The sequence below is a fragment of the Sphaeramia orbicularis genome, chromosome 14 (genome assembly GCF_902148855.1).
Source record: "Sphaeramia orbicularis chromosome 14, fSphaOr1.1, whole genome shotgun sequence".
In the NCBI taxonomy this organism is placed as follows: Eukaryota; Metazoa; Chordata; class Actinopteri; order Kurtiformes; family Apogonidae; genus Sphaeramia; species Sphaeramia orbicularis.
In genome coordinates this window covers 6,295,614-6,322,923 of record NC_043970.1, presented here as the reverse complement: position 1 = coordinate 6,322,923, position 27,310 = coordinate 6,295,614, and the positions used below count along the sequence as shown (strand labels likewise).

Sequence of the window (27,310 nt, the reverse complement as noted above, 5' to 3'; positions counted from 1 at the left end):
AATCTACTCAAAACTATTAAAAAATTATTCTATTACTATTTTCCAGAATCAAAGCTTTGTTTCCTTAATTTCGCTGCTACTGAACATTGACTGCACTGTTGTTTCATATGGAATGCTTATTGTGACGCATGTGATGCCAGGATCAACACAAAGTTGTATGTTTGTTCCATCTTAAGTTGTTAGTAAGTTGGATCCAAATGTGTTGAAGACTGCAGTGCACATATTGTTTGTAGATGACTGTTTATATCTATAGATATTTTTTTTACATATACTTTTACTTTTATACTTTTCGTGGTTGTTTCAGCTGCCATTGCCAACTGTCTTTATCACATTTCTTTTTTTGCTTATTCAAATAATTGTTTGATCGATCAAAGACAATAATCAATAGCGGCAGTTCTATTTAAATGGCAAACTTTTTTAATGTAACCTATTAACTGCAACTACAGTTGAATCACAAGTAATTACTGCTGGTACATCCCAGTCATCCCAGAGTTTTGAATATTAAAACCTCCTGGCATTTCAATTAGGCTAGAGTCAAAATGTACATTTCTGTACTAGGCACAGTAGGTTATTGTTCCACTAGTGTGTCGCGTCAGAGATATACAGTGTTCCTTTAGAGTAGTTTTTAAAATGATAGGAACAAAATGTGTTGTGTAGTTTATTTCTAAAAATGAATAGCAATTTCATTAGTAAATGTCAATAAATGACATCCCCCCCAACACAAGCAGGCACACCCACACAGGCTGTAAATTTGCAGGAACCTCATTGTTGTTTTATGCAAAAAGTGTGAAGCTGGATAGGACACACAGGCATATGCAAATGAGCCAGGCAGCAGCACAGGGTGCACTGCAGTGGTAAATGTTTCTCCACTTAGGAATATGCCTATGAGCAGTTGTGGATTTCCAAACTTTCAAGCCCAAAATTAGCTTTGTTTAATATAGTCTTGGGGACATCTCCAGAAGTCAGGGCCACATACACTGTTCAGCTGAGGTAAGTTTCTTCTCCAATACTCACTCATCACTGAGTTTTCACATTATGTCCAGAATTCCTCTCATACTAAAAATGTATGTACAGTGGCTTTATGTTCCATGTGAAAGACATGTTTAAATTTTGTCATGTTTTAAGAGATTATCTTCCCTGCTTATGAATACTGCAATAGCAATCATACAGGAGTGTGTATAGTTTGTGTGGTGGTGTGAAGGGAGGGGGGCACATTAGAATAAAATCAAGATCATTTTACTGGGTGACTAGTGTGCTCCATTGTCCTGGTAAAGTTACAATCCTGTAGGAAAATCAGCTATATTTATCATTACAGATATTAAGATGAGCACAGATACAGTGGAGCAGTCAGAGGCTCCAGCTCAACCGACAGGTAATAAGACTATTTCGCCCTCTCTGTGTTACAAAGAAACACGCATTGTTCTATAGTTGTGACTCAGGTAAGTGTCCCATTTTCTGCCATTGCTTGTGATCGTGAGTTTATGAGGAACAGGCTGTTTATTGTCTTTATGTCCCAAAAAGACTTTAAAAAATAAATTATGATGCATTGTTTTCCCTTTTAGAGTTGACTCATTATTTAAGTTTATCAAAAATTCATCAGAGTGAACTATGACAATCAATCAGGAAAAAAACATTGTAGATATGCTCTACTTCCTTGATTGTATATGATATTTATATATACATCATTTATAAACATCTAAATCATTTGCCAGTGTCTAAGATTCCTGTTGGAGTTCTCTTTTTCTTTATCATAAAACTGTCAGTATTTTTTCAGTATGTTTCTTCTTTCAGACTTGCAACTTTTATTGAACACAGCAAATCTAACAAATCATCTCAGAACTGCATGATGCTTGTTGTGTGAAAGCAGCATCTAGATGATCTTATTTTCTGGGAATGTGTGTGTGTATTTGTGTGCAGGGTGAGGGTGGGGGTGGGGGTGGGGGTGGGGGTGGGGGGTGGTCTGGTATTGTGGCAGTTGGTTGCTATACCAGGATGTACCTGAGGCTGTTTACTGTCAGATGTAGACCGCCTCAGGCTGAGACACCAACCAGTAGCAACACAATACCAGGAACATGCAACAGAAAATGGGGAACTTTTCTTTAGACAATAGCTGTATGAGAGAAGTGAAGGGTTTGTTTCAGTGAATGCGAAATGTCTGTTTATACCAACATGCAATCAGAAAGAAAACTGACATCTACAAAAGTTAGTCAAATGTCTCTCCGGAAATATTCACAGAACGCACTTAACAGATTTCACTTCAGTTCATCACAAAAAAGAAACAAAAAAAAAAAACATGTACTCTTTGGATGGTGCTGGCAATCACTGGAAAACTTTCAGTACCACTATCAACAGCATTATCTTGACTGATATTAATCTCTGAATGTCACTTTTTGGTAACAGTTTCCGTTTCAACAAAATGAAAATGACATTCTACAGTTGTTTATTTAAATGATTCAGCTCCCTGGCATTTTCACAGCCTCAACAGTTTTACAAAATAAGGGTTCACCACAGCTTGAAGGTATCTGTTGACATAATGACTCTGATAAAAACATAAATATTGATAAGATTTTGAAGTTTTGTATCGAACTACAGTGCATTTTTTTCAGTGCCTAATAGCATCAATTTGGTCAAGGCCATGAAAACATGAAAGTTCATTACCCAGCCCTATATGATGTACTGATTGTGGTATTTCCCCTGTAAGTCGCTTTGGAAAAAAGTGTCTGCCAAATGCATAAATGTAAATGTAAAATTAAAAAAGAAAAAAAAACAAATCATTATTATATACAGAGTTTGAATGAGCTTCAAATGTAAAAAAAAAAAAACAAAAAACAAAATTTGTTTAAACCAGTATTCATTCCACACAGCTGGTCAGGTCATGTGTGTAGATTTCAAAGAGAATACATGATTTTAAAGATTTTAAAAAGGGTTTTACATAAATTTGTTTGATTTTGGACACTGACATTGATGTGTCATTTTTTTTGTTCGTTCAAAATTACCATAATCCGTTCAGTTTTCATTTTATTTTAACTTTGTTGCTTCATTTTCAGCAATAGGAGGAGAAAACACAGAGTCATATCAGGTAGATCTGGGGAGACAAAATACTACTGGTTTGGTCAATAATATTGTGTTAGACATTCTATCTAAAATGTAAATCTCAGTACTGATAACATGTACTACATAGTTTCACATTTTGCTTGGGACCTGCTCACCTTAGTCTCACTGTGAGCTGTGCATGGTGTTAAAGCCGATATAATAATATAATATAATCTTTTACCTTATATGAAAATGTATTTATTGTATTGTTTCAAATAAAACTTGTAATGCTTTAAGTACAGTCTGTTATGATCCTGGGAGGAGAGACAGGAGGAGAGAATTTGATGCAAAAAAAACCCTATATATTTTCTGAAGCATTTTAGCACCAAAGCGGCAGTGCTCCGGTAGACTTGTATTAATGTTTGTGTTGTAGTCAGTCCAAGTGCTGCACTCCATCACAGGCTGTATTAAGGCCTGATTTGCATGGCTAGATCATTTCCATACTGGAAGTTTGGTGTAAAGCTGTTCGTGCTGTGGGGGCAGTGTGACAAACTGGGGCAGTGGTGGTGGGAAGGTGAGAGGGGTTAGGGCTTTATAGGCATATTTGCATTGTGTATCTCACTGTGCATGTGCAGCTTGCCACTTTTCTCTCTCACACGCAGTCATACAAACACACACTCCCAAAAGCCCCATTTGGCATTCAAATGATGTGATCTTATCCAGCAGAACTTCACAGCAGCTCTTCTACATGCTTCTATCTATATCTTCTATACATATGTTCTTTGTATATCTTGTACAAAGGATTGATAATAATAATAATAATAATAATAATAATAATAATAATAATAATAATAATAATAATAATAATGATAATAATAATAATGATAATAATAATAATAATAATAATAATAATAATAAATCATTTGCTTTTTTATTAAAGTAGTTAAATGTATTAAAAGAAAGTGATGGTGCATTGGTGATGTTACATTGAAAGGAAAAATACTGTACTAAGATTTATTTATTGTCATTTAGCATATTTATAAAAATACATGGACTGAAATGAAATATTTCTCACCAGCCTCTGACAGTGCAAATAGCAATGTAATAAATTGTAGATATCAAGTAAAATAAAAACTCGAAGTATTTTAAAACACAGTATTTTAAAGTGACTTAAGTGATACACACACATTGTGATGTTGGGAGGTTTTTCATAAAATGTGATCAGTCTGAAACACTTTTTTTTTTTCCTTTGAATTTTAGAACAAAATGGAATTGACTTCAACAGACAAGTGAGTATTTCATTTAAGTTTCTAACTAATCCCTCTTCTTCCTGTGTTCCAGTCTATGATTCCATGAGTGCGGAGAAAATGCTTTGAGTTGCGTTGATGACATTGCAAACTGATTTGCATACTGAATTGGTACAGAACGTTTGGCCTCTATATTTGGATTAAAGTTAACATTCATTATTTCCAGGGTATTATTTTTGGTTTGAAGAATGGTTAAATAGGCTTCACATTCTATTAATGAGACTGGGACTGAAAAAGACATTCATGAATTTTGGCAGAAGTGCTTATTGACTACATTTGTATCAAAGCATTACAAAAATATAAACCATTTATCTCTTAGTCTACTGATATTGATGAATGTGTTAAATATTTCAAAAAAGTACAGTTACTATAAAGACAAGTTTGAAAACAACTGTACATGACTATTAAATAAAAGCTGAAACAGGCCATTCTATACTATGACTGCAGATCTATAGGATTATTATTATCAGTCAATGTCCACGAGTAAGGGGAAAGATCTCCATAATCTATATTAGTGTTTCCCAACCTTTTTGAGCCGCGGCACATATTTTACATTAGAAAAATCACAAGGCACACCACCACACAAAAATATCACAAAAAGTACATTTATTGAAATATAATGCAAATTTTGTCTCAATTTACTTACTCAGTGTGAAACCTGGGCCTGTTTAGTTGAACACAAAGCTGATATTCTTTCAGGAATTGAAGAAAGACGTGGGGTATTTGGAATGAGAAAGGTGAGAGGGGTGCGTCAGCGACTCCTCAGACGGACCCCCAGTTTACAGATTGTGATCCATATGATAGAGGCATATCCCTGTGGGTCCCGTGGGTAACCCACTGATCCGTGCATCATTAGTGAGGGGGGCTTTATCAAGAGAACACACCGCATCAGGGGCCGGTCCACTTTCATTTTCACTGGGCAAAGGGAAACTGTTGTTGTAGAGTGGATCATCAGCACATGCAGTCATATGTATCTATATCACACTGCTCGCTTAGAGTACCAATCAAGTGAAATTGGATAATCTGCCACGGCACACCTGATGATTTCTCGCAGCACAGTGGCTGGGAAACACTGATTGATATCACCTCTTTGATCGAATTGTAGTAAAACCAGTCCTTTAAAGTTGTCACTTGAAGTTTAAATACACTGTAGAAAAAGGCACATATTGTAAATTTGGTTTCTCACTGTGACATTATATCAGTGAAAACTTTCTCTGTTTTGAGTAAGTTAGGACTGAAAAAAAATTTAAATATTAAACATCAGAATAATGAAGGAGAAGGTTTTAGCATTTTTTTTCTTCAAAGTCAAAAGTTTTACATACATATCCATATTTATTTATTTATTTATTTATTTATTTATTTATTTATGTTGGGTAGTGTTCTAAGGCTTGCAAGATTTTTCCTTTTTCCTCTAAAGATATCAATTGTCACAATGACCAAACAATTCAATCTTAGTTTCATCAGACTGTAGGTCAGGTCTGCAAAGATCTTTGTCCACATGTACTAGTACATGAACATAGACAAAAAAAAAATTCCAGGTCCTTAAGTGCTAAAGACATGATAATCTTAGGTTATGTAAACTGATGTTGTAATGCATTAAAGCTCAAGTACCAAAGGCGTAGTAAAAAAAAATGTATGGAATAAAGGGAATTTCATTCTGAGTGTAGTAAGTTCAGTGTTCTGTGGATTTATTGACAGGACAGTTACAGAACATGCCCCTTATTTGGTATATTAGTAAGAATATCAAGAGATCAAAGGCAGGTGAACACATCTGGGTGTACTGTTTGTATATTGTTCTGTAGACTTCAGGTTAACTGACATTCTAAGGGCTAACATCCTCAGGACAAACAACTTCTCTCCCCTGAACTAGTGTCAATAATGACTGCAGTCTTCTTAAAACACCTCAAATAGTTTACAGCTATTTGGCTTTTTCTTCAAATATTCTTTTTGGCAAGAGAAAACTTTTGTTTTAATGCTATCAGAATGTGATATGGCTTTTAGTGTGTGAGAGGATGGGCTGCTTGTTATTTGCATACTGGCTCGCTCAGGGGCTCAGCAACTATGTCTATCAAGCTTTGTATCATGTTTAGTGTGTGTGTGCGTGCGTGCGTGCGTGCGTGCGTGTATGTGTGTGTGTGTGTGCGCATGCACACATATATGCATGTGTGTCTGCATTGTATGCTTGGGCCCCTTTGACCCATAAATTAAACACATAGATTTTAAGAACTGGTTTGCTATTTGATTTTGCTCTTGGGGTACTAGATCAAAACAGAAGATATCGATTCACCACATTCATCATCCACACTGAAGACATGTCACCTAACTCAGGGCTCTCCAGTCTCTGGAGGACAGTTGACCGGGGTAAGTCACTCAGTATCCAAAACACATCCAGACATAGCCTTGCAAATGTGTGCATGTAGCCGAAGTCATAATGACTCATGGTTGTCTTATCTGGTAATAATAATAATAATAATAATAATAATAATAAATCAAATTTCAAATCAAATTTATTTATATAGCGCCAAATCATAACAAAAGTTATTTCATGACACTTTACATATTGACTGGGTCAAAACCAGACTCTAAGCCACTTTACAGAAACCCAACCAATCCTCCAGGAGCAAACACTTGTAACTGGTGACAGTGGCGAGGAGAAACTCCCCTTTAACAGGCAGAAACCTCAAGTAGACCCTGACTCCTGGAGGATGGCTGTCTGCCTTGACCAGTTGGGATTAAAGAGAGAGAGTAAAGGAGGAGAAAAGAGAGAGCGATAGAGAGAGATTGGGGGAGAGGGGGAGAAGGGGGGAAGTAGGGGGAGACACATGGATGCAGTGGATGCACAGATAACTGAACTAGAACATCTATGGAACTATATAATAAACACTATCATAATAACTATATAGATAAGTGAGTGATGATGATGAAGGAGGAGAGAGGTAGGACCACAGCAGCAGGTCCAGAGATAATAATGGATTAGATTTCTACAGCACTTTTCTAGGTACCCAAAGCACTTAACATTATTGACCAATCATTTATTTGCTCTCACATTCCCCCTCTGGTGGTGGTAAACTACATATATAGTCACAGCTGCCCTGGGCCAGGCTGACAGAGGCGTGGATGCCAATTTGTGCCTACAGCCCCTCTGACCATCACTGAACATTCATATGCATTCATTCACCAGTGTGAGTGGCACTGGAGGCAAGGAGGGTGAAGTGTCTTGCCCAAGAACACAACGGACTGACTAATGTAACTATGTCACCCAATATTAGACTGGCAGCTATTGATTCTTTTTGTAATTCATTGATTTTAATTTGTAATAGGTGAAAAAATTGTAAAAAGGTGAAAGAGGCATGTTTAAAAATGACAACTTGTCCTTTATTCCAGAACCAGTTGAAACAACAACCACAAAAAGTATGAAAGTAAAAGGATATATAAAAATATCTTCATAGAAATAAAAACAATAAAAACAATTGTGTAAAAAATATATAAAAATATCTATAGATATAAACAACAAACAAGTCGAATGACATCTACAAACAATATGTGCACTGTAGTTTTCTAACACATTCTTTCCCAACTTACTAACTTACAAACAACTTAAGATGAAACTAACATAATTTTTAAAAAGAAAAAAGGAAACAAGGCTTCAATTCAGAAAAAGTGTAATAAAATTTTTTTTAACCCTTTAACCCCTGAGACATTATTCCAGGTAAACTGGCTGCTGTGAATTTGTGTCTCTTGAAGTGTCATAAAAGCTGCTTTCAGTATGTGCTTGTGTTCCTTTTCTTCAGCGGTTTTGTTTGACTGTGTTGTTTTGGGGTTGAAACAGGTTGGAATAACAGAAAAAGACAAAGAGAGGAATTGAAGTTTGACAGGTTTTTACTAAATAAGGCACTGAGAATGTACATCGATAAGAGATTTAGGATGTTGAACATGAACTATGAACTGAATAACACTGAACAACAAATAATATTAGAATTTTGGCCCAGTATTTTTTGTTTTGGGGCTCTTTTTTTCTAAATCAGTCCACTTGCTTTTGACACCTGGTTGAACTCCAAAAAGCAGTTACACAGTCAAAACTCAGTAAAAACACAGTTAAAAAAAAAAAAAAAAGTAAAATCGCAACACTGAAAACAACAGCAAAACAAAAAACTGACAAGGAAAATGCTGTAAAAAAAAAAAAAAAAAAAAGCCCAAACCATTTAATTCAGTCTCACTCACTGTTCTGTGTTTTATGCCCCATTCCACAGGTGGCAGGGGGTGAACATGCTCATGGAGAGAACAAGGTCTCTTCTAGCAGCGTATTTTGAAATTTTTCCTATTGAGCAAACGGTTGAATTTTAATGAATATTTAAAATTAAATCATATATTCAAAACACTCACCACAGACACATCAGGGGCTAAAGGGTCAGTCAATTTGAGTCAATTGATCGTATCAGCTCTACTCAATATGCAATGAACAATGAACTACATACTGAGATGATTTTCATTTGTAATACAGTAAGTGAAACACTAATGCATGAGACTAGGACTAGACATCTGCTGTAGTAAATATGGGCGTGGTATAGAAACAGAGAAAACTGTCGTTTTGTATTTGGTACATGTGGGTGTATTATTTAACGATTAAGCTTCCAATGAAAAATGTGTAATGTAATTACAATATCTACAGTTTGAAGTAAAGGTGCGTAAAGTCAGTTTCGGTTGTTCTGTGTTTAACTGTCTACCATGATCTTTCTGTATTTGATGTTTTTTTGTTTGGTTCTTTCCTCTGGGCTGCAGGAGCTGCCCTCTCTCCACACCATGCAGCAGTTGGTTCTGATGCCTCCTTCTCACCTGGCGTCTCCATCCTCCTTCCTGCTGTCCCAAAGCACCAGCAGTCACCAAGGTGCAAGTTTATATTCATCATCATGGTTTTTACCCCTCAGCCAACTCTGGCCAGAGGGGTATTGTAATTGTTTTGTCGTCTGTCCGTTCGTCTATTCTGACCGAGGGGTACTAAAAGTGTGCAGCACATTATGTTATTAACAATATATTTGCTGTGTTCAACTTCAGAATAAAATGAACTTACAAAGATTTCTTTTTCTCTTTTGTCAGACAGATGGAAAAAAGTTGATTTTTTTTGTACCTTGACATGTTTCAGCTACAACCTGTAGCCTTCCTCAGAAGGGTCACTTGATGATACTGTGACGTGTCATATTCAGCTGTTTTATCCTGGTTTGCCAGGCAACAGGGGACGATTATTATTATTATTAGATAGTATGAACCTAATCAGACCATAAAATAAACTTTTAATGTGAGGGAGTAAACTACCAGAAAATCAGGAGATTCTTTTGTTTATTTTTGTTAATTATTTTGTTCCTTTTTCTTCATTTTATTGATTATTTTGTCTATTCTTTGTTAATTTATGGTCACTGTGTTGATTATTTTACTAATGTTGAACTTTTATGATTTTGTTCTTTTTGAACATATTTGGTTCATTTTGATTCCAGTGATTCAAGATTCAAAGCGTTTATTGTCATTAAATGTGTCTTTCACAACATAAAATCAAAATCAACAAATAAATTCAGTCTTTTTATTTTCAGCAACAAGAAGACAAAATGTGTTGAGTAGTGAGAAACAGATCTGAAGAGATAAAATATACTAGGTTTTGGGCCAATGACTTTTTGTTCATTTATAAGTTAGATATTATATCCAAATCTACCCCTCAGTATTTGTTATATGTCCTACATTGTCTCACACTGACATTCTCCTCTTATATTTGCCTTGTTGGGACCTGATCACCTGACTTATTACAGACCTTTACTGGTGTCCTTCACAGCTCTTCTGCAGCAGAATCTGTTGTCCCTTCCTAACCAAAGTCAATCTGGTCTCCTTCAGCACCAACCTGCACTGGCTCTGACACCTCAGGTACATTTGCACTTCCTGTGTACACTATAAATACATTATGATTAATTTTAAAAATGTTAGATTTCTACATAGACCCAGGAAAAAAACAAAAGGATCTCTTCAGTCATCTTAATAAGAGGTGTCCTACCATGTCTCATTGGACATTGAAATGCAATAATGTTGGATAGAACAATTGTCATTTGACACTGGTCCCTTCCATCAGTCCATCACTTTCACTCTCTAGTCACACTAGAGGACACTCAAAAGAAAATACAGAAGTCCCACACTGACAACTAAAGACAATGGCCCTAACAGCAGATGTGATAGATGAACACATTTTTTCTTAGTTTTGTTCATACAGCATCTATAATATTTTGTTAGTACCCATTACTTTCTCAGATTCACTAGTGTTTTCTTCCTTGAACCTTTCTCTTGCCAAGAGAAGAAAAAACACAAGCTATTTGTCCATGCATGGAAGCATGTTTTACATTTGAGAAAAAAAATGCATGAATATTATAGCTAATCTCAGTATTCATATTTTATTGGTACTACATGTTTTACAGTAAGTGTGCTGATCGGCTTATTAAATGAATCAGCCAAAAAGACCAGACATTTGTGCCTTGATTCACTATTGGGTAGTTATACAACAGTAGTAGTTATATCATATTAGAAAGGATAAATACAGATACATTTGTTTTAGATATTGTGTATCGGTTACAAAAGAAGTTTTAAAAGAAAATTTTGATTATTTATTATTGATTATTCTCCCTCCATTCTACGCCCAGTATAAATTCAGAACCGAAAAATGTAAAATCTAAAACTGCAGTTTTATAAAAACATCATGATTTAGTACAATAAAGACTGAAGTATTGTTCCCCTTTTAAAGTTTCAACTATGCATAATGGCTATGGCTCCAAAGAGGTGGGCTTGATGATTTTCACAATTAATTTATTAGAAATTAATAAAAAATATTTCACAATTTGTCATCATTTTCTTCACCATTGTTGCTTTAAGTCATAGTCTATTCCTGAAGTTTTCACATTTTGTTGTGTGACTAGCAAAATTTAAAAAAATTTCAAAGGACAAATTTCAAGAAAAATTTGCACTTAGGACAAAGTGACGAATGTTGATAATAATATCAAATCAAATATCCATGTGTCTGTGCTTGCACATAGCAGGCACATCATAACAAGTCAGCAGTGATGACACTTAAATTTCCCTCAGGATTAACAAAGTATCTCTCTATCATAAGGTAGTTTCATTACATTTCAAATATATCAGATTAACTGAACATCTTTGTGTGATGTTTCTCTTATCCAGACTATGAGTCGTTCTGGTCTGGCAGGACCTTCCATAGAGAACCATATGGACATGTCCCATCTGCAGATGCCCAAACACATGGCAATCCCAGCACAGGAAGAGCCCAGTGATCTGGAAGAACTGGAGCAGTTCGCTAAAGCGTTCAAACAGAGAAGAATCAAGCTTGGCTTCACTCAAGTACTGGTTATACATGTATTTGGATAGAATTAAACATATGTATTTGATGCCATTGTAATTAGTTCTGACATGAGAAGAAATGGAAAGGAATGTGATGTTGTTACATGTGATTCTGCATGATGCGTTTGTTCATGTGTTTGTACAGGGAGATGTAGGCCTTGCGATGGGAAAATTGTATGGCAATGATTTCAGCCAGACAACCATCTCCCGTTTTGAGGCACTCAACCTGAGCTTTAAAAACATGTGCAAGCTCAAACCTCTGCTGGAGAAGTGGCTTAGTGATGCAGGTAGGCCTCACTAATGGCCGCATGTATAATTAACAGGGTTCGTACGGGTCCTTGAAATCCTTGAAATTTGATGTTGTTTTCAAGGTCTTAGAAGTGCTTCAATTTTAGTTTAACTGCTTGAAAGTGCTTGCAATTATAACTGATGTGATTATTTATTTATTTTTTAATATTAACTCTGCCAGGTTAGATTTCAAGCCAAAGCTGCTTACAGTGAGGCGATACGTTTTGAAAAATAAAACTTTACGTCAAAAAGAAAAATTAGCTGGTGCTGTCCGGTAGAGGTACATTTTTATCTTAATCTTTGGCTCAACGTGAGTGTGCCTGAAGAACACAAAGCGGCCTCCCCTCTTTTGGATAAAACTATGTGTTCTCCTTTAATTTCTAAACTTTTTGCTATTATGACACATCATTTTAGATCTTTATAGGATAATACAATGTATATCATTGTGATTAAATAGTGAAAAAAATAAAAATCATGAGTATATGCATTCCTGTAGATTTGTATTTAACCCCAGCATTAAGGTGCTGTGCTGGAAATATTTGAAAATGACCCTTAAAAGTGCTTGAATTTGACCTTGGAAAATGTGGATGAACTCTGAATAAAATGTTACTCTCCCCATATGATAAGAATGCATTTTGAGGTTTATATATTTTAAAGTCTGTCGTGTAAATAAGAGCTGTAACGGTATACACTCCTGGAGTATCTCCACCAATAAACAGTCTCAGGGCAAAACAGGACAGATTAAAAAATTCTCCACATGTAACATTGGAAGTTGCAACAAAACATAGTTAAGCTGAAAAGTGTTAACCACACCCAATATTCATAAACAAGTGGATGATGAGAACACTGACTGAAATTATGTCATGTTCCTGTTTCAGTGCATTGAAACTACTGAACACCAGTGGATGGATTTTACTCCTGGTGACTTATTCTGACCTGTCACAAATCTTATGTTTCCAGCACATTTTACACTGGAGGGAAAACAAAATAATTGGATGTACATCACTTAAGTAGTGTCAAAGACAGATGAATATCAAAGACAAGATCCAATTCACTAGTAATTTAAATGGTGTAGAAAAACATTTTACTACTCAGATTTTATGTATTGTATCCAGCTGCAGTGTGCAAAAAGTGGCTGGTTGAATTGCCCTGGCAGTCAAATCTGAGCCGTCTGAGGCCGATATAAAATGAAACACTCGAAAAAGTGAGTGAAAATCAAATCTTCCATCATTCTTTTGTCAACAAGCCTTGTGAACAAACACATAAAAATGGTATAGATATAAACTATTAAAATAATAGACTTGTAGCAGCTGGAATCTGTTCCTTTTTGATAAATTTAATACAAAAACATCAGAAATTCTATTTCTACTTTGTCGTTATAGGGTATCGAATGTAGACTAATGTGGAAAAAATTAATTTAAACTATTATTATATCATGCTGCAACATAATAAAAGTGAAAAAAGTGAAGGTGGTCTGAATATACATTTTAGAATTAATGTATGCACAATACTAAAACTGTTGAAATGTTAAAAATGAATGTATATTTTTCAACCAGTGATATTGACCAGTAACAAAATAATGAATGTCTGTGTTGTGTATTGCATGTGCCCTTCAAACAGAAAACTCACCATCTGATTCCATGAATAATCCTGCTTCCCTGGCTCCGCTGATAGAGGGCTATGGACGGAAGCGAAAAAAAAGAACAAGCATAGAAACAAACATCAAGCTGACCCTGGAGAAACGATTCCTTGATGCAAGTACAGCATTCAACGTGTTGAGGCTTTTCCTGTTTTCTGTAAATCTGGTGTCATGGCTTGGTTCAGAGCCATAATAAATGGACCAATACACAACAAGAACTGTCAACCAAAACATGTATTATAAGTGGTGTGATAAGATAAGATAAGATAAGATAAGATAAGATAAGATAAGATAAGATAAGATAAGATAAGATAAGATAAGATAAGATAAGATAAGATAAGATAAGATAAGATAAGATAAGATAAGATAAGATATTCCTTTATTGATCCCACAATGGGGAAATTCACAGTGTTATCAGCAGCATGAAACATACACACAACATGCACATACACGTAAGAGCAGTCATATAAATTTGAATAAAAAAGTGATAATAATAAAGAAAAGTAAAAGTAAAAGAAAGCAAAATAATCCAACCAAAAGACACAAACCAAAACTGAAACCATACCTGGCCAGATGACAAACAACTCAAAGAACAAAAGGAATAAAGGTCTAAGCTGCGCAGCAACACTGCCCAAAATGAGCAGGGAAGAGACCAGAGGGTGAATGCCTCTCAGGCTTTATAGCCACTCCCCAGGTGATTGCAGGAGACACAGCACCTGCAGGCCCTAGAGCTAGAGCAACTAGATATAAACTAAGGAAAAGAAAGGCTGGGCCATGACACTAGTAACAATGACTGAAGAAACCTATGATAATATTAAACAGAGATATGACTAGAATGTGTTTAAGTTTTAAGGTGACTGAAAATACTCCAAACCTTCAGCTGTAACAGCTGAAGATTCAACTCATGCTTATTTTTTTTCAGAATCCTAAACCAAACTCTGAGGAGATAACACTAATCTCAGAACAGCTGTCCATGGAGAAAGAGGTGGTCCGAGTTTGGTTTTGTAACCGACGACAGAAAGAAAAAAGGATATTCTGTCCAGTGGCGAACCTGCCCGTCAAGCACAGCTACAACTCCAGAATGGTAACATCCACTGTCTGTGTAAACTGTCATTTGTCCAGGTCATCATTCATCACTAGGTTGTTTTCAAGGTTTAACAGGACTTTTTTGTGCTTGAAAATGTTTCAGTTCTGTTTTTAACTGTGGAAAATGGCAGTATTTAAAAGTGACACTTCCACCACCTTCCTTCTGTGTCTCCTTCCTTCACACTGCTATTAGTCAGGGAGCCAAAGTCTCAAAAATGGGTTGAACCTGACATGGTCTGCCATACTTTTTATTTGTGGTTTTTTGTTAATTTTGATCCTAAGGACCAATAATTGGAGGGTCTGCTCTGATGGAAATATTGCGGAAAAAAAAATTGTGGCCTTATTAGTGTATGTACCCCTCATTTTTTAATATAAAATTTTGAAAAATGAAAATTTTCATCCTCAGTGGACTGGGTAAGCTGTCAATAAATGCATTCAGGATGCAAAAAACACATATGGTGACAACCTTCAATGAAAAAATTATTCTTAAAACACATTTCTGCATGATTCTGGCTCAATTTATTGCAAAAAAATTAGGCATTTTCTCACTTTTTTCCAATATTTTCAACTTAACTTCACTGGCAATCAACTATTCCCCCAAGTAATGACATCATCCAATATGCCATTCTTTTCACCAAACAATATACTCATTCCACAGAAAAAATTATAAAAATCCAACCAGAATCAATGGATCTGTGATGATTTCTCTACTAGTTGGCAATACAGGCCCAGAACCTCAATAGAATTTTAAGCTACTCTCAAAATTCCGAAAGACATACTGGATATTTAACGTGGTTGTTAATGTCCACATTATTAAAAATCATGGCCAAGGCATCTTTTTAATTTCAACATAACTCTGTTCTTCCAATAGAAATGTGCCACACAAGAAACTGAAACACAACAAAATGACTTTATTATGTCATTATTTTATTGCCTCAAGTGGGTGGCACCCTGCAGATACTGCTCTGGGGATAAACCTTCACCCTCACCACCTGAGAAGACAGTAAAAAGACTGGCAGGGTGGGTTAAACGGCATTGTAATAAAAGATGTCCACCCCCACCCTCTCACACACATGCACACAGCCTACTCAGTGAATATGCTGGAAAGATTGCTTTATGGGGCAACAATACTTACTTATGTTCAAATGAATGAACACAAACTTTTATACACACACTGTGGCTGAGTGTGGATGTAAAATGTACTGTAGTTTAAAGTTGCAATAAAATGAGTCAACCATTCCAGTAACATTATCTGATTAGATGATAGAGATTAACCCTCAAAGACCTGAACAGCTGCAAGCAAAATGTTTAGCAATTTTTGATTCACTAATCCTATCAATACGTATAAATAATACAACTAAAATGCAGTTTTTCAGCTTTCATTGTCATCAATTGTGTTTTTTTGGAAGCAGCACTGCAGCACTGATTCATCTGTTAAACCCATGTAGTGTTTGTTGCTTGTTTTTATGATCAGTTAATGATATTTTTTTCAGTATTCTCTTTTTTTATGTAATAAGCTTTAAATTTAAACATCTACATGACGCATAAGTTAAATGTAGGAAAATACCTGATTGTCACTAAAAGTGCAAAGGATATTATTACCATGAATGGTGACAAATCACTTAGGAAAGGTTGAATGTTTAAAAAAATTCATTTGTAAGTGACCACAAAAACAATTGTATGTCATTATGGGTTACATATTTTTCTTTAAGGGTTAAATATCTCCTTTGATAGATATCCTATCACAATTTAGCAATACTATGGCATGTCTTTGTTCTATATTTTGTTTTGCGTTGGCATATAACCTGCTGTCATGTCCTATTTATCTGACGTTTTACTGTGTGGGCACGAATAGTTGTGTTTCACTGACATCCAGTTGAATCTCCTGTTAGTTTTGCTGCACCTGTTGGGGTGGGGTAAGTTTCAGCTCAACGGCACTGAAAAATGAATTTCACTGAGATCAGATTGTCATTGTAGTTGATCCATGTCCAACAAAAGAGATTCTCACTCCACACCAATGTGAGAAATACATACTGGGCCAATAACAATGAGCTGTTTGATCCATTAACGCACAAACAAGACAAAACCTTACTGTGACAAGGTTTAAATCTGTAAACACAATATGCAGTCCAAGAAGCGCTAAGATTTCATGCTTCAAACTAAAATAAAGAAGCAAATTTCTGACCGTGCTTGAAGAAGATGTAAAATCAGATATCTAAATAAGATAATAAAATAATAATAGTAAAAAAAAACATACCAGCACACAGAGCTCTATTGTTGGAGCATAATAAATATAAACCCAAAGATAACTTTTATGGAGCTGTACTTTGACTTTAACTTTACTGTTTCCACCTTTGGAGATGTTTGACTTTAACACACATATAATACTGGTTTTGCATTGATGAAGATTTCCATAGACTGCCACTGAAACCCAAGTAGTAGTTCAGTAAAAAGAGACGGCTTAATTAAAAAGATTTAAAGTTATATGTGTGTGCATCTGCCGTCACCGCTGGTTTCTGTCTTTTCTCTCTTTATTCAACGCAGTTCTACAATATTAGCCTCCTCAAAGTGCTTTAGAAAAGTGTGTACAGCAGTGACGAAAGGATGTTGGGTCAGTGTTTAGTGGAGTTTCAGTGGATTTATGTCAACTATTTCCATTCTTCTAAGCGTCAAGATATCTTTACTCATAAATTGTCCCAGTAAATAGTCCCAGTATTAGTCAGTAAATTAAAAAAATTATCCAGTATTGACAGTAACCAACATCAGTCATTCAACAACAGCAAATACAGACACAATTCTGAGTGAATTACACTGCGTCATTTGCAAGGCTCATCACAATAGGAATAACTGACTCTCGGATCCTGTTTGTTCTGCTTCATGGTAGACTGTATTTGTGCCCTGATGATAATAACAAAAAATCACACCATAATGCAGTGGTTCCCAACCTTTTTTGGCTCGTGACCTCATTTTAACATCACAAATTTCTGGCAACCCCAGACATTCAAAACAGAGACTTTTTTTTTTTTTTTTGCCAAAATTGATTTGTTTTTGATCATGTAATAGTTTGCTATACTATGTTGCAAATAAATGTTAATTTTAGACGACATTTAGGCTATATACTATATATAATGCACCTTTTTGGTGACTGCTTCCCAGTTTCTCTTGGAGATATCTTAACTGCAACTTGTGACTGTGACTGTGTTGAAGCAATGGTAACGCACATGGTCACATGATTGGGTCAGTCAATATATGTCCTCTCAGATATTAAATCCTGCATTTTATTTGAACTTAATTTTTACTAGGAAAAATGTGTGGTGATTTAATTATAATGAAATATATATTGAATCGTTAAATAATATTTTTTATTAGTAATTTTTTTTTTTTATCAATTACTAGAAATTTCAGGCGACCCCACTTGTATTTCAGGCGACCCCACATGGGGTTGCGACCCCAATGTTGAAAAACACATTGTACTATTGAACAGAAAGTGACCAGTGCCAGAAGGCAAAAGAAAAGGGAAGAACAAATTCAGTGAAATAAGAATACATTTGCATAAATACAGTGTCAGCATTAAGTCCTTGTAGACTATTGTTGTGTGGCTTCAGTAAATGTTTATGAGGTGCTATTCAACACTTGTATATATTACCTGGTTATCTATGATCCCTGATGTTCACGGATCAATTTCAACACCCTGCTTCTATAACAGTGGGGATATTTTTTTTTTTTTTTTAGTTTTAGTTAAGATTTTATTGAGGAAGAAAGGCAAAAAATAGACCTAGGTGTTGTAACTGACCATAAAACAATGGAATCACTTTACAATAATGGTTAATGTGATTGATTTGATTGATTTGACTGAATGTTAGTTTCCTGTTCAGGGTCAGTCCAGGTGAAATCTTTGGAGGCCTCCATCTCTGATTTTCTTCATACTTTCATAAAATGTTATTAGTCCTAGTAAACACCGTATAAAACTTTAGCCAAGTAACTGATAACTTACTACTTCTTGATATTTTGTTATTGTGCTATATAAACGATGGAAGAAAAAAAGACGCTAAGTTAATAAATCATTACTTTTCAACTACTCTGATAGTTGAAAAGTAATGATAGATGCATTACATTTTCAGGAGGTGATCAAAGGTACAAGATATCTTCAACTTCTATAAAAGAGCATCCACACTTATATATTTGCCAAGACTATAACAGTGTTATTAATTTCATGACATTCTAGTGTTTGGTTTTTTTTCTTATCATTTCTGTTTTGTTTGGAATGTTGACTGGAATAACTGATTAACAGCAGCATCAGTAAAATAATTGACATACCTGAGATTGGAACATTTGTTTAGTTACTATTATGACAATTATGGCAATTATACCTAATGTAGACACTATATTCAAATTAATTCAAATTCAAATTATATACATTTAATAGAATAGAATAGAATAGAATAGAATAGAATAGTAATATTAACAAACGCTACAGAAAAAAGAATAGGGCAAATATAAAATTTCAAAAACTAAAAATAAGATAAGAAAATATAATAAAAATGTACAATTTAACAAAGTAACATAAGAATAGAGCTTAGTAGAATAAAAAATAAAACTGATAAAACTGTATAAAATATGAATAGACACAGTTTACAGTATTAACAGTATGTGACAGTATGTATATCTATGAACAATATTAGCAGTATACATTAATAACACTGTGTGTGTGTGTGTGTGTGTGTGTATATGAAACAGTATGTATCTCTATTAACAGTATTAACAATATGTATTTCCTATCAAAACTGTATGTATATCTATGTAAAACAGTACGTATACCTACATCTATATAAAAATAGTGCATTTAGTTTTAATAAATATTACGTTTTTATCACAGGACAGATGATTATTGCATGGTTATACTTATTGCACATAATTCACATGTGTAGGATCTGTGTCACAGCAACAACACAAACAAACTTTTTTCTGTGATTATACATAAATTTAGGCACTTGGTGGTTAAAACTATGGTGTTTCTGGTAAATATACATGCGCTGATGTGCTTTCTTACAGATAGTATCAACCTGGTGGTCAAAGCACAGATCACAAACCTAATCAGTCATCCTGAGTTCTAATTCACTGGGATGTTGGTTTTTCATTACCCTGTAGTTGGTAAATATCTGCAGACCAAAAGGATCAGTGTTCAGACTCTTATCTGGTAAAATATGAGCGGCTTGATATGGATACTACAACCTCTGGCCTTAACCATAACACTGGCTTTAGCTGGTTAATAAGGGACTCAAAGACTTCATAAATAATTGTACATTCAAAGCATTAATGTGTATTACTATTACTATTAGTGTTTTATATGTTCTGTTATGTTTCTCCAGTTTCACCGGGTCTTTCATTTCTGCCTCCACCTGTCATTATATCAGCCAACTTTTATTTCTTAAGCTATGGCTTTTGCTTTTGTAAATCTGAGCTGTGGGTGTTTGTTTTTTTTTTTGTTTTATCAATGATTGACATCTCAGAGTATATAGACCTCAAATGATTTCTCAGAGTTATGTTGAAATTAAAAAGATGCCTTGGCCATGATTTTTAATAATGTGGATATTGACAACCATGTTAAATATCCAGTATGTCTTTCGGAATTTTGAGAGTAGCTTAAAATTCTATTGAGGTTCTGGGCCTGTATTGCCAGCTAGTAGAGAAATCATCACAGATCCATTGATTGTGGTTGGATTTTTATTATTTTTTTCTGTGGAATGAGTATATTGTTTGGTGAAAAGAATGGCATATTGGATGATGTCATAACTTGGGGGAATAGTTGATTGCCAATGAAGTTAAGCTGAAAATATTGGAAAAAAGTGAGAAAACGCCTAATTTTTTGCATTAAATTGAGCCAAAATCATGCAGAAGTGTGTTTTAAGAATAATTTTTTCATTAAAGGTTGTCACCATACGTGTTTTTTGCATCTGGAATGCATTTATTGACAACTTACCCAGTCCACTGAGGATTGAAGGAAAATTTTCATTTTTCAAAATTTTATATTAAAAAATGAGGGGTACATACACTAATAAGGCCATAATTTTTTTTCCCGCAATATTTCTAGCAGAGCAGACCCTCCAATTATTGTTCCTTGGGATCAAAATTAACAAAAAAAAACCACAAATAAAAAGTATGGCAGACCATGTCAGGTTCAACCCATTTTATTGAGCTTTTGATACTTTGGCTCCCTTACTATATGGGAAAGGGAAGCCCCTTTTCCAAGACGAACCCCAAAGTAGAGCAGTCAAGTCACATTTGACTGAATATTAATCACATATTTAATCTTCCAAATGTAAAGTCCACATCACAGGGTAAAAAACAGAATTTCTGGTAGTGGGCAGTTCTTGATTCCTCTCAGATGCCTGACACTACACAACAATGAAATGGAGTTTTAATTCTTGCTCAATAATGCCTAAAATCAACCACTGCCACATTTATGCTATATTCTGTGGCAACAAGAAATTCTCAGTTTAAAATTCAGAATAATTCAAAACATTTACATGTGTTTGGCCAAGAACCCACATGAATGCATTACTTTAATATCCATTCATTCAAGGGAAGGTTGAATCTGCTTTAAAATTCCTGTTTAACCCTTTGATGGATGAGTGTCTGGAGCCAACACTCCTCCATAAGTGGGTCTAAAATGATTCGTGTTAAAATCAATGGTGTTTTTAGGTCATTTTGTCATGTTAAAATTTTGCTCCGCAAAAGAATGATTTCATGTTTGAAACAATTTTCTTTTTAAATTTTGAAAAGCATAGTATATATAGTTCATAATATATATAGTAAATAACAGCAACAGAACAATGTCCACAATGTCAGCATTGTCAACTCAATATAGATGAATCAAAGGTTCAGATGAAACTCCAGTGAAAAGGAATGCAGGTCATTTTTGACCCACCTATGGAAGCTTGGAGTAGTAATACAAAAACTACAATTTCATCGAACCTATAAAAGGTAAATTGAAAATTTAAATGGCACAATGTCAATAACATGTTTTTTTGAGGAACAATTAGAATATGAAATGATAACAGTAATTACAATAATTACAAAGATATTGCAACAAAACAACTTCACCTCATTTTTGACCCACTTATGCATCTAATATTTAAGGAGATGAAAAAACACAGGAAATGAAATAGAATAAAAAATAACTGCTTATAGAACAAATTTTCATTGAGTTTATTTCTCTTAGTTTTAACATTATTTTTCACTCTGTTTGAGGCATCAACATCCAGGTCCTACAGCCCTCTGGCTTCAGGTGGAGGTAAGCACCATTTCCCACATCCTTCCCCAAACATGATAATGTTCTGACTGTTGACAGCATCATCATATTAAGATGTTTGAAAGACATCTGAAAAGCCCACAAAGATGTATCACACATAGTACTGATGAAGCATACCTCAACATCACTTCATCTTCACACTTTTATTCTCTGTGGGGATATAGAATATCCACAATTTGTATAAACTGATAAATTCATTAGCATGTTTTAAGAGTGTGAAGATTTGTTCCCCTCCATAGAGTATGCCATGATGAGAACCAATAAAAACCAAGATAGAATGGTCAAAGCACTGCTGCCAACTTAGTACCTTTGTTACTACATTCAGCAACTTTTCAGACCATAGAAACTTAAAAAAAAAAACAAACAAAAACCTAGCAATAAATTTAGCTACTTTTAAAATTTGTTTAGAAACCTTTGGCAGCTTTTGAAAAGTGACTCAAACTGTACAACACAAAAAGTTTCCCTTTAAACAACACTATCTTTTCACTAACTTTTCTCTGTCAAATGGTCATAAAAACACATGGTCTGGCTGCCTAGCTGTAAAAGTCAGTGTTGACAACTTAGCCACTTTATTGGTATATTTAGCAATTTTTTTTTAGATTTCTCTAGCAACTCTTTGTCAAAACAGTGACTAGCAACAAATCTATCAATTTTTTTCTGGTGTTATTGGACACTCTGATGTGAAAGCACATATCGTTCTTTGTCTAAAACAAATCACTGCACTGAATATAAATCACTCCCATTGCCATTGACAGTTTTCTCTATCATCTATTCTTGGTCCGTTTAGATTGTTAATGTAGACTGAAAATTAAAAATGTCATGGTTAGAAATGTTGATGTTTTACAGTGACCTGGTGTAGGCTCCTAAGTGGACTGTAAGGTTTCTCTTTTGGGTCACTTTAGCCCGGATAAAGGAGGAGGGTTGGAACTGGGACATTAAAAAAAACCAAGAATTGACAGAGTATAGTATATTTGTAGTTCTAAACATATTTAGGGTGCTTTTATACTCACTTTTTGCCTCTCCCACAATGTCATTCCTGTCTCTTACATCATTCATTACAATTACATGCACATTTACAATTATGCATATTAGGTGATGATGTGATTTAACAACTTCTGGCAACTTTTTGAATAGGCAATAAATACTTTCCTTAGTGAGGAGTTGGCAAAATTGCACTCAGGACACATGGGGATACATTGTCATGTCTGGTGTGAAGAGATGCACATGTTCATGTAAGGGCTTATGTGACTGATACTGTGGATTATTATAACTATAACAATACACATGTGTTCTAATGAATGAGCACTAACAGAGAGCAGCATTACTGGAATCTATGTTGGAACCACCACAATCTATAAATCTAGAATCTAAAATAGAATGAACAGTATTTGTTACAAGTTGTAATTGTATTGGTTACAATTACAGCTAATCTTGATCCTCATTCAGTGTTGCATATATATATATATATATATATATATATATATATATATATATATATATATATATACACACAGGGTGGGGAAGCAAAATTTACAATGAACATTTAGTTGTTTTTTCTCAGCAGGCACTACGTCAATTGTTTTGAAACCAAACATATATTGATGTCATAATCATACCTAACACTATTATCCATACCTTTTCAGAAACTTTTGCCCATATGAGTAATCAGGAAAGCAAACGTCAAAGAGTGTGTGATTTGCTGAATGCACTCGTCACACCAAAGGAGATTTCAAAAATAGCTGGCGTGTCCATAAAGACTGTTTATAATGTAAAGAAGAGAATGACTATGAGCAAAACTATTACGAGAAAGTCTGGAAGTGGAGGAAGCAACAAAAAATGTACCAAAGCTTTTATTTAAGCTCTCAAATCCAAAATCCTAAAGGATCCAACCAAATCCATGAGAAATATGGCAATTGAACTTGAGGTAGACAACAAGACCGTTAGAAATGTAGTAAAATATGATTTGAAGTTAAAATCTTACACAAGAACACCAAAACACTTGTTGACAACAGCAACAAATCCAACTTTAGCAATTTTTGGGAATCATGTTTATGGCCGCCTTCTAGCCCAGATCTAAACCCTCTGGATTCTGCTATTTGGGGCGTTTTAGAACATGCTACCAATAGAACATCACACAGCAATGTCGACTTTCTTAAAGATGCTATTAAAGAAGAATGGGAGAAGTTGTCACCCGAATATTTGAGGAACACTTGCACAAGTTTCAGGAAGCGTGTGAAGGCAGTTATTGAGAAAGAAGGACACAATAAATAAATACAATACATTAATAAAAACATTTTCTATTATGTAAATTTTCTTGTGGCAAATAAATTCTCATGACTTCCAGTAAACTAATTGGTCATACACTGTCTCTCAATCCCTGCCTCAAAATATTGTAAATTTTGCTTCCCCACCCTGTGTGTGTGTGTGTGTGTGTGTGTGTGTGTGTGTATATATATATATATATATATATATACAACCCCCTCTGTCTGCATTAAAGTAGTGTTGGAACACACTTTGGTACCATACCATTGTGAGCATTATTTGAACAGTACTGTACTGCAGAAAGTAGTGTGTTACTATAAAAATGGAAAAGAAGAAAAGGCAATTAATGATAGAAGAGAGACAGACCATCAAACCACTTAAAAATGTAGGTCTTTCCTACAGAGAAATTGCCAAGAATTCAAGCAGTTCAAGTCCAATGAACATCTTGAAATGGAACACTTTATTCAAGAAAAAATCTTGAATAAAGTGTGATACAGCTGAAAAAAATCAGCAGCCTGACTGTTAAGTCAAGGTGTCAGTAAGTCCAGTTTCCTTCACCATCAGAAGGCACTCAGAAACTGAGGGATATGCTGACAGGAAGAGGTCTGGCAGACCCAAAGCCACAACAGAATCAGAAGACAAGTTTCTGAGTCAACAGCTTGCGTGATAGGCGACTTACAGGACAACAGCTTCAAGCACAGCTCAATAGTGGTCATAGTAAGCAAGTCTCAGTTTCAACTGTGAAGAGAAGACTTCGAGTTGCGGGTTTAATCAGTCCATAACACCTTCTTCCAGTCTTCAGTAGTCCACTGGCGGTGTTCCATGGCCCAGGCAAGCCCTCTTTTTCTTATTCTGAAGTCTCATCAATGGCTTTCTTGCTGCAACTCGACCCATCAAACCTGCAACTGGAAGTCTTCTCTTCACAGTTGAAACTGAGACTTGCTTAGAACTTGCTGAGAATTGCTTAAAATTTAGCAAAATTAAAGTACATTATTGAGGCTTTAAGGGCTTTTAATATGGAATAAAACACATTATAAAAGAAACATCTATCTGATGCTCTGATGTTCAGCAGCTCTCCAGCTGAATGTGATAACTCGTGAACCTGTATAAACTGACGTGTCATTTTGTGCATTTTTGTGTTTGGTAACATGCTTGTCATCTCATTTCAGTTTCATCCAGCTCCTCTCCAAACAGTGCAAGTCGTGGAGCTTCTCCCAACAATCTCTCTTCAGCCTCATCTTCTTTAACAACTCAAGTCAACACGGCTTCCTATGGCACACCAGGGTACAAAACCTTCAACTCAATACCACCATACACCCCATTTTTGTCTTAGAATTCAAACAAAAGCTCAAGTAAACTTTAGACATTTAACAAGAAAATGCAAGTTTTGCTCTCCAAAGGTAGTCTGACATACACCAACACCAGAACCAGGGTGGATGAGGCTTTAATAGATGCCATGTTTTAAAAAATTAAATAGAACATAGAAATATGGCTCCGTTCATTTCAAAATTAGTAACCTGTGTAGTAGCTGGACTTGCTCAGTTATTTTATGGTGATGAATTTGACTTTTGTAGCATTCTGTTAACCCTTAAAGACCCAGAACTACTTTTGTGTCAACATCCAAATGATTTTTTTCTCTAAATCAAATTTTTCTTATGTAACTTATCACCATTTATTATAATATTATCACCTTCATTTTGCATTTTTTCCAACTCTATATATAAAGTGTCATGAGATAACTTTTTTTGTGATCTGGCGCTATATAAATAAAATTTGATTGATTGAGTGATTTAATTGGTTTTCCCCTGTAAGTCGCTTTGGAAAAAAAGTGTCTGTCAAATGCATAAACATAAACATATTTTCTTATATTTAATTTACTGATCAAGCTGATTATTTAGGTTGTCAATGTAGACTGAAAATTAAAAATGTTATGGTTAAAAATACCATGACTTGTTGTAGGCACCTAAGTGGACCGTAAGGTTGAAAACCAAATCAGACTTTAAAAAATGAAGCTAAAAACTAAACAAATAAACAAACACATAATTAGCAAGTAAGTAAGTAAGTCCTCCAGAGTGTCTCTTTTGCGTCACTTTAGCTGGTCCCCAAACCTGGATAAAGGAGGAAGGTTGGAATTGGTACATTAAACAAAACAAGAATGAACAGGTGTAGAACACTTGTAGTTCTAAACATATTTATGGTGTTTTATACACACTTTTTGTCTCTCTCACAATGTTATTGCTCTCCCCTTCATTGTTCATTACAATTACTTGCACATTTACAAATATGCAAATTAGGTGATGACATCATTTAGCAACTTCTAGTAATTTTTACCACAGACAATAGATACTATCGTTACTGAGGAGTTGGAGACACTGATGTTAAATTAGAAATGAGTCCAGGTATTGACTACATTTGAAACAGTATTAAACGTATATGTGGTTAATTCTGAAACAAGGCCTAAACCTTTGAAAAGTGGTGGATACATTGCACTCAAGACTTGTGTTATCTAATGTGCATCATTGTGTAATCAAAGCAGAGCTTATTTGTCGTGTACAGTTTGTTTGTGGCCTGTTTTTGGCTGTGGATAACTCATGTGTGTGTGATGTCTGTTCGGTCCACCAGGTCCTGGTTCCGTTGGAATGCAGCTGCATATCATCACTGAGAAAAGTTAACTATTTTATGAAGTTTTTATTGTTCATGAACATGGTTGTTCAGGTTATTCACATTTTTTGTGAAAGGATAGTTAATTGTAAACATGTTTATAATGTAATTTTACTTTTTGTATGAAAACGGAGAGAAAAATTTGGAGTGGTCATTATGTATAGGGTTTTATGCTATTATTTTACAAAATGAGTGTGTCACCCCAGATGTAGATAGTATGGTGTCATGATCGATCATAATGATTAAAGGTGCGGGAGACTTTCGTCACCTATTTTTCATCAAATCTGTAAAACCCCAGTCATAGCCTAAGTATCACGAGTCCATAAGTCTTTCCGTGAT

At 34.9% G+C, this 27,310-nt stretch overlaps 1 protein-coding gene across 1 annotated transcript; it reads left to right on the top strand.

The window, feature by feature from the left end:
- Nucleotides 1-878: 878 nt before the first annotated feature.
- Nucleotides 879-27,310, top strand: pou2f3 (POU class 2 homeobox 3). Its single transcript, XM_030153233.1, has 13 exons — nt 879-990; nt 1,316-1,372; nt 4,294-4,322; nt 6,603-6,701; nt 9,120-9,225; nt 10,159-10,247; nt 11,547-11,723; nt 11,869-12,010; nt 13,632-13,765; nt 14,573-14,734; nt 21,988-22,030; nt 25,480-25,594; nt 26,933-27,310. The coding sequence occupies exons 2-13, from the start codon at nt 1,324-1,326 to the stop codon at nt 26,970-26,972; spliced, it is 1,185 nt and encodes a 394-aa protein (XP_030009093.1). The 5' UTR covers nt 879-990; nt 1,316-1,323; the 3' UTR covers nt 26,973-27,310.

What these genes read in the sequence shown, in the direction of transcription:
- pou2f3 (XM_030153233.1), top strand. Translation starts at nt 1,324, where the DNA reads ATGAGCACAGATACAGTGGAGCAGTCAGAGGCTCCAGCTCAACCGACA. An exon ending in TCAAGCTTGGCTTCACTCAA is followed by an intron (nt 11,724 to 11,868) that starts GTACTGGTTATA and finishes GTGTTTGTACAG; the next exon opens with GGAGATGTAGGCCTTGCGAT. An exon ending in TGGAGAAACGATTCCTTGAT is followed by an intron (nt 13,766 to 14,572) that starts GCAAGTACAGCA and finishes ATTTTTTTTCAG; the next exon opens with AATCCTAAACCAAACTCTGA.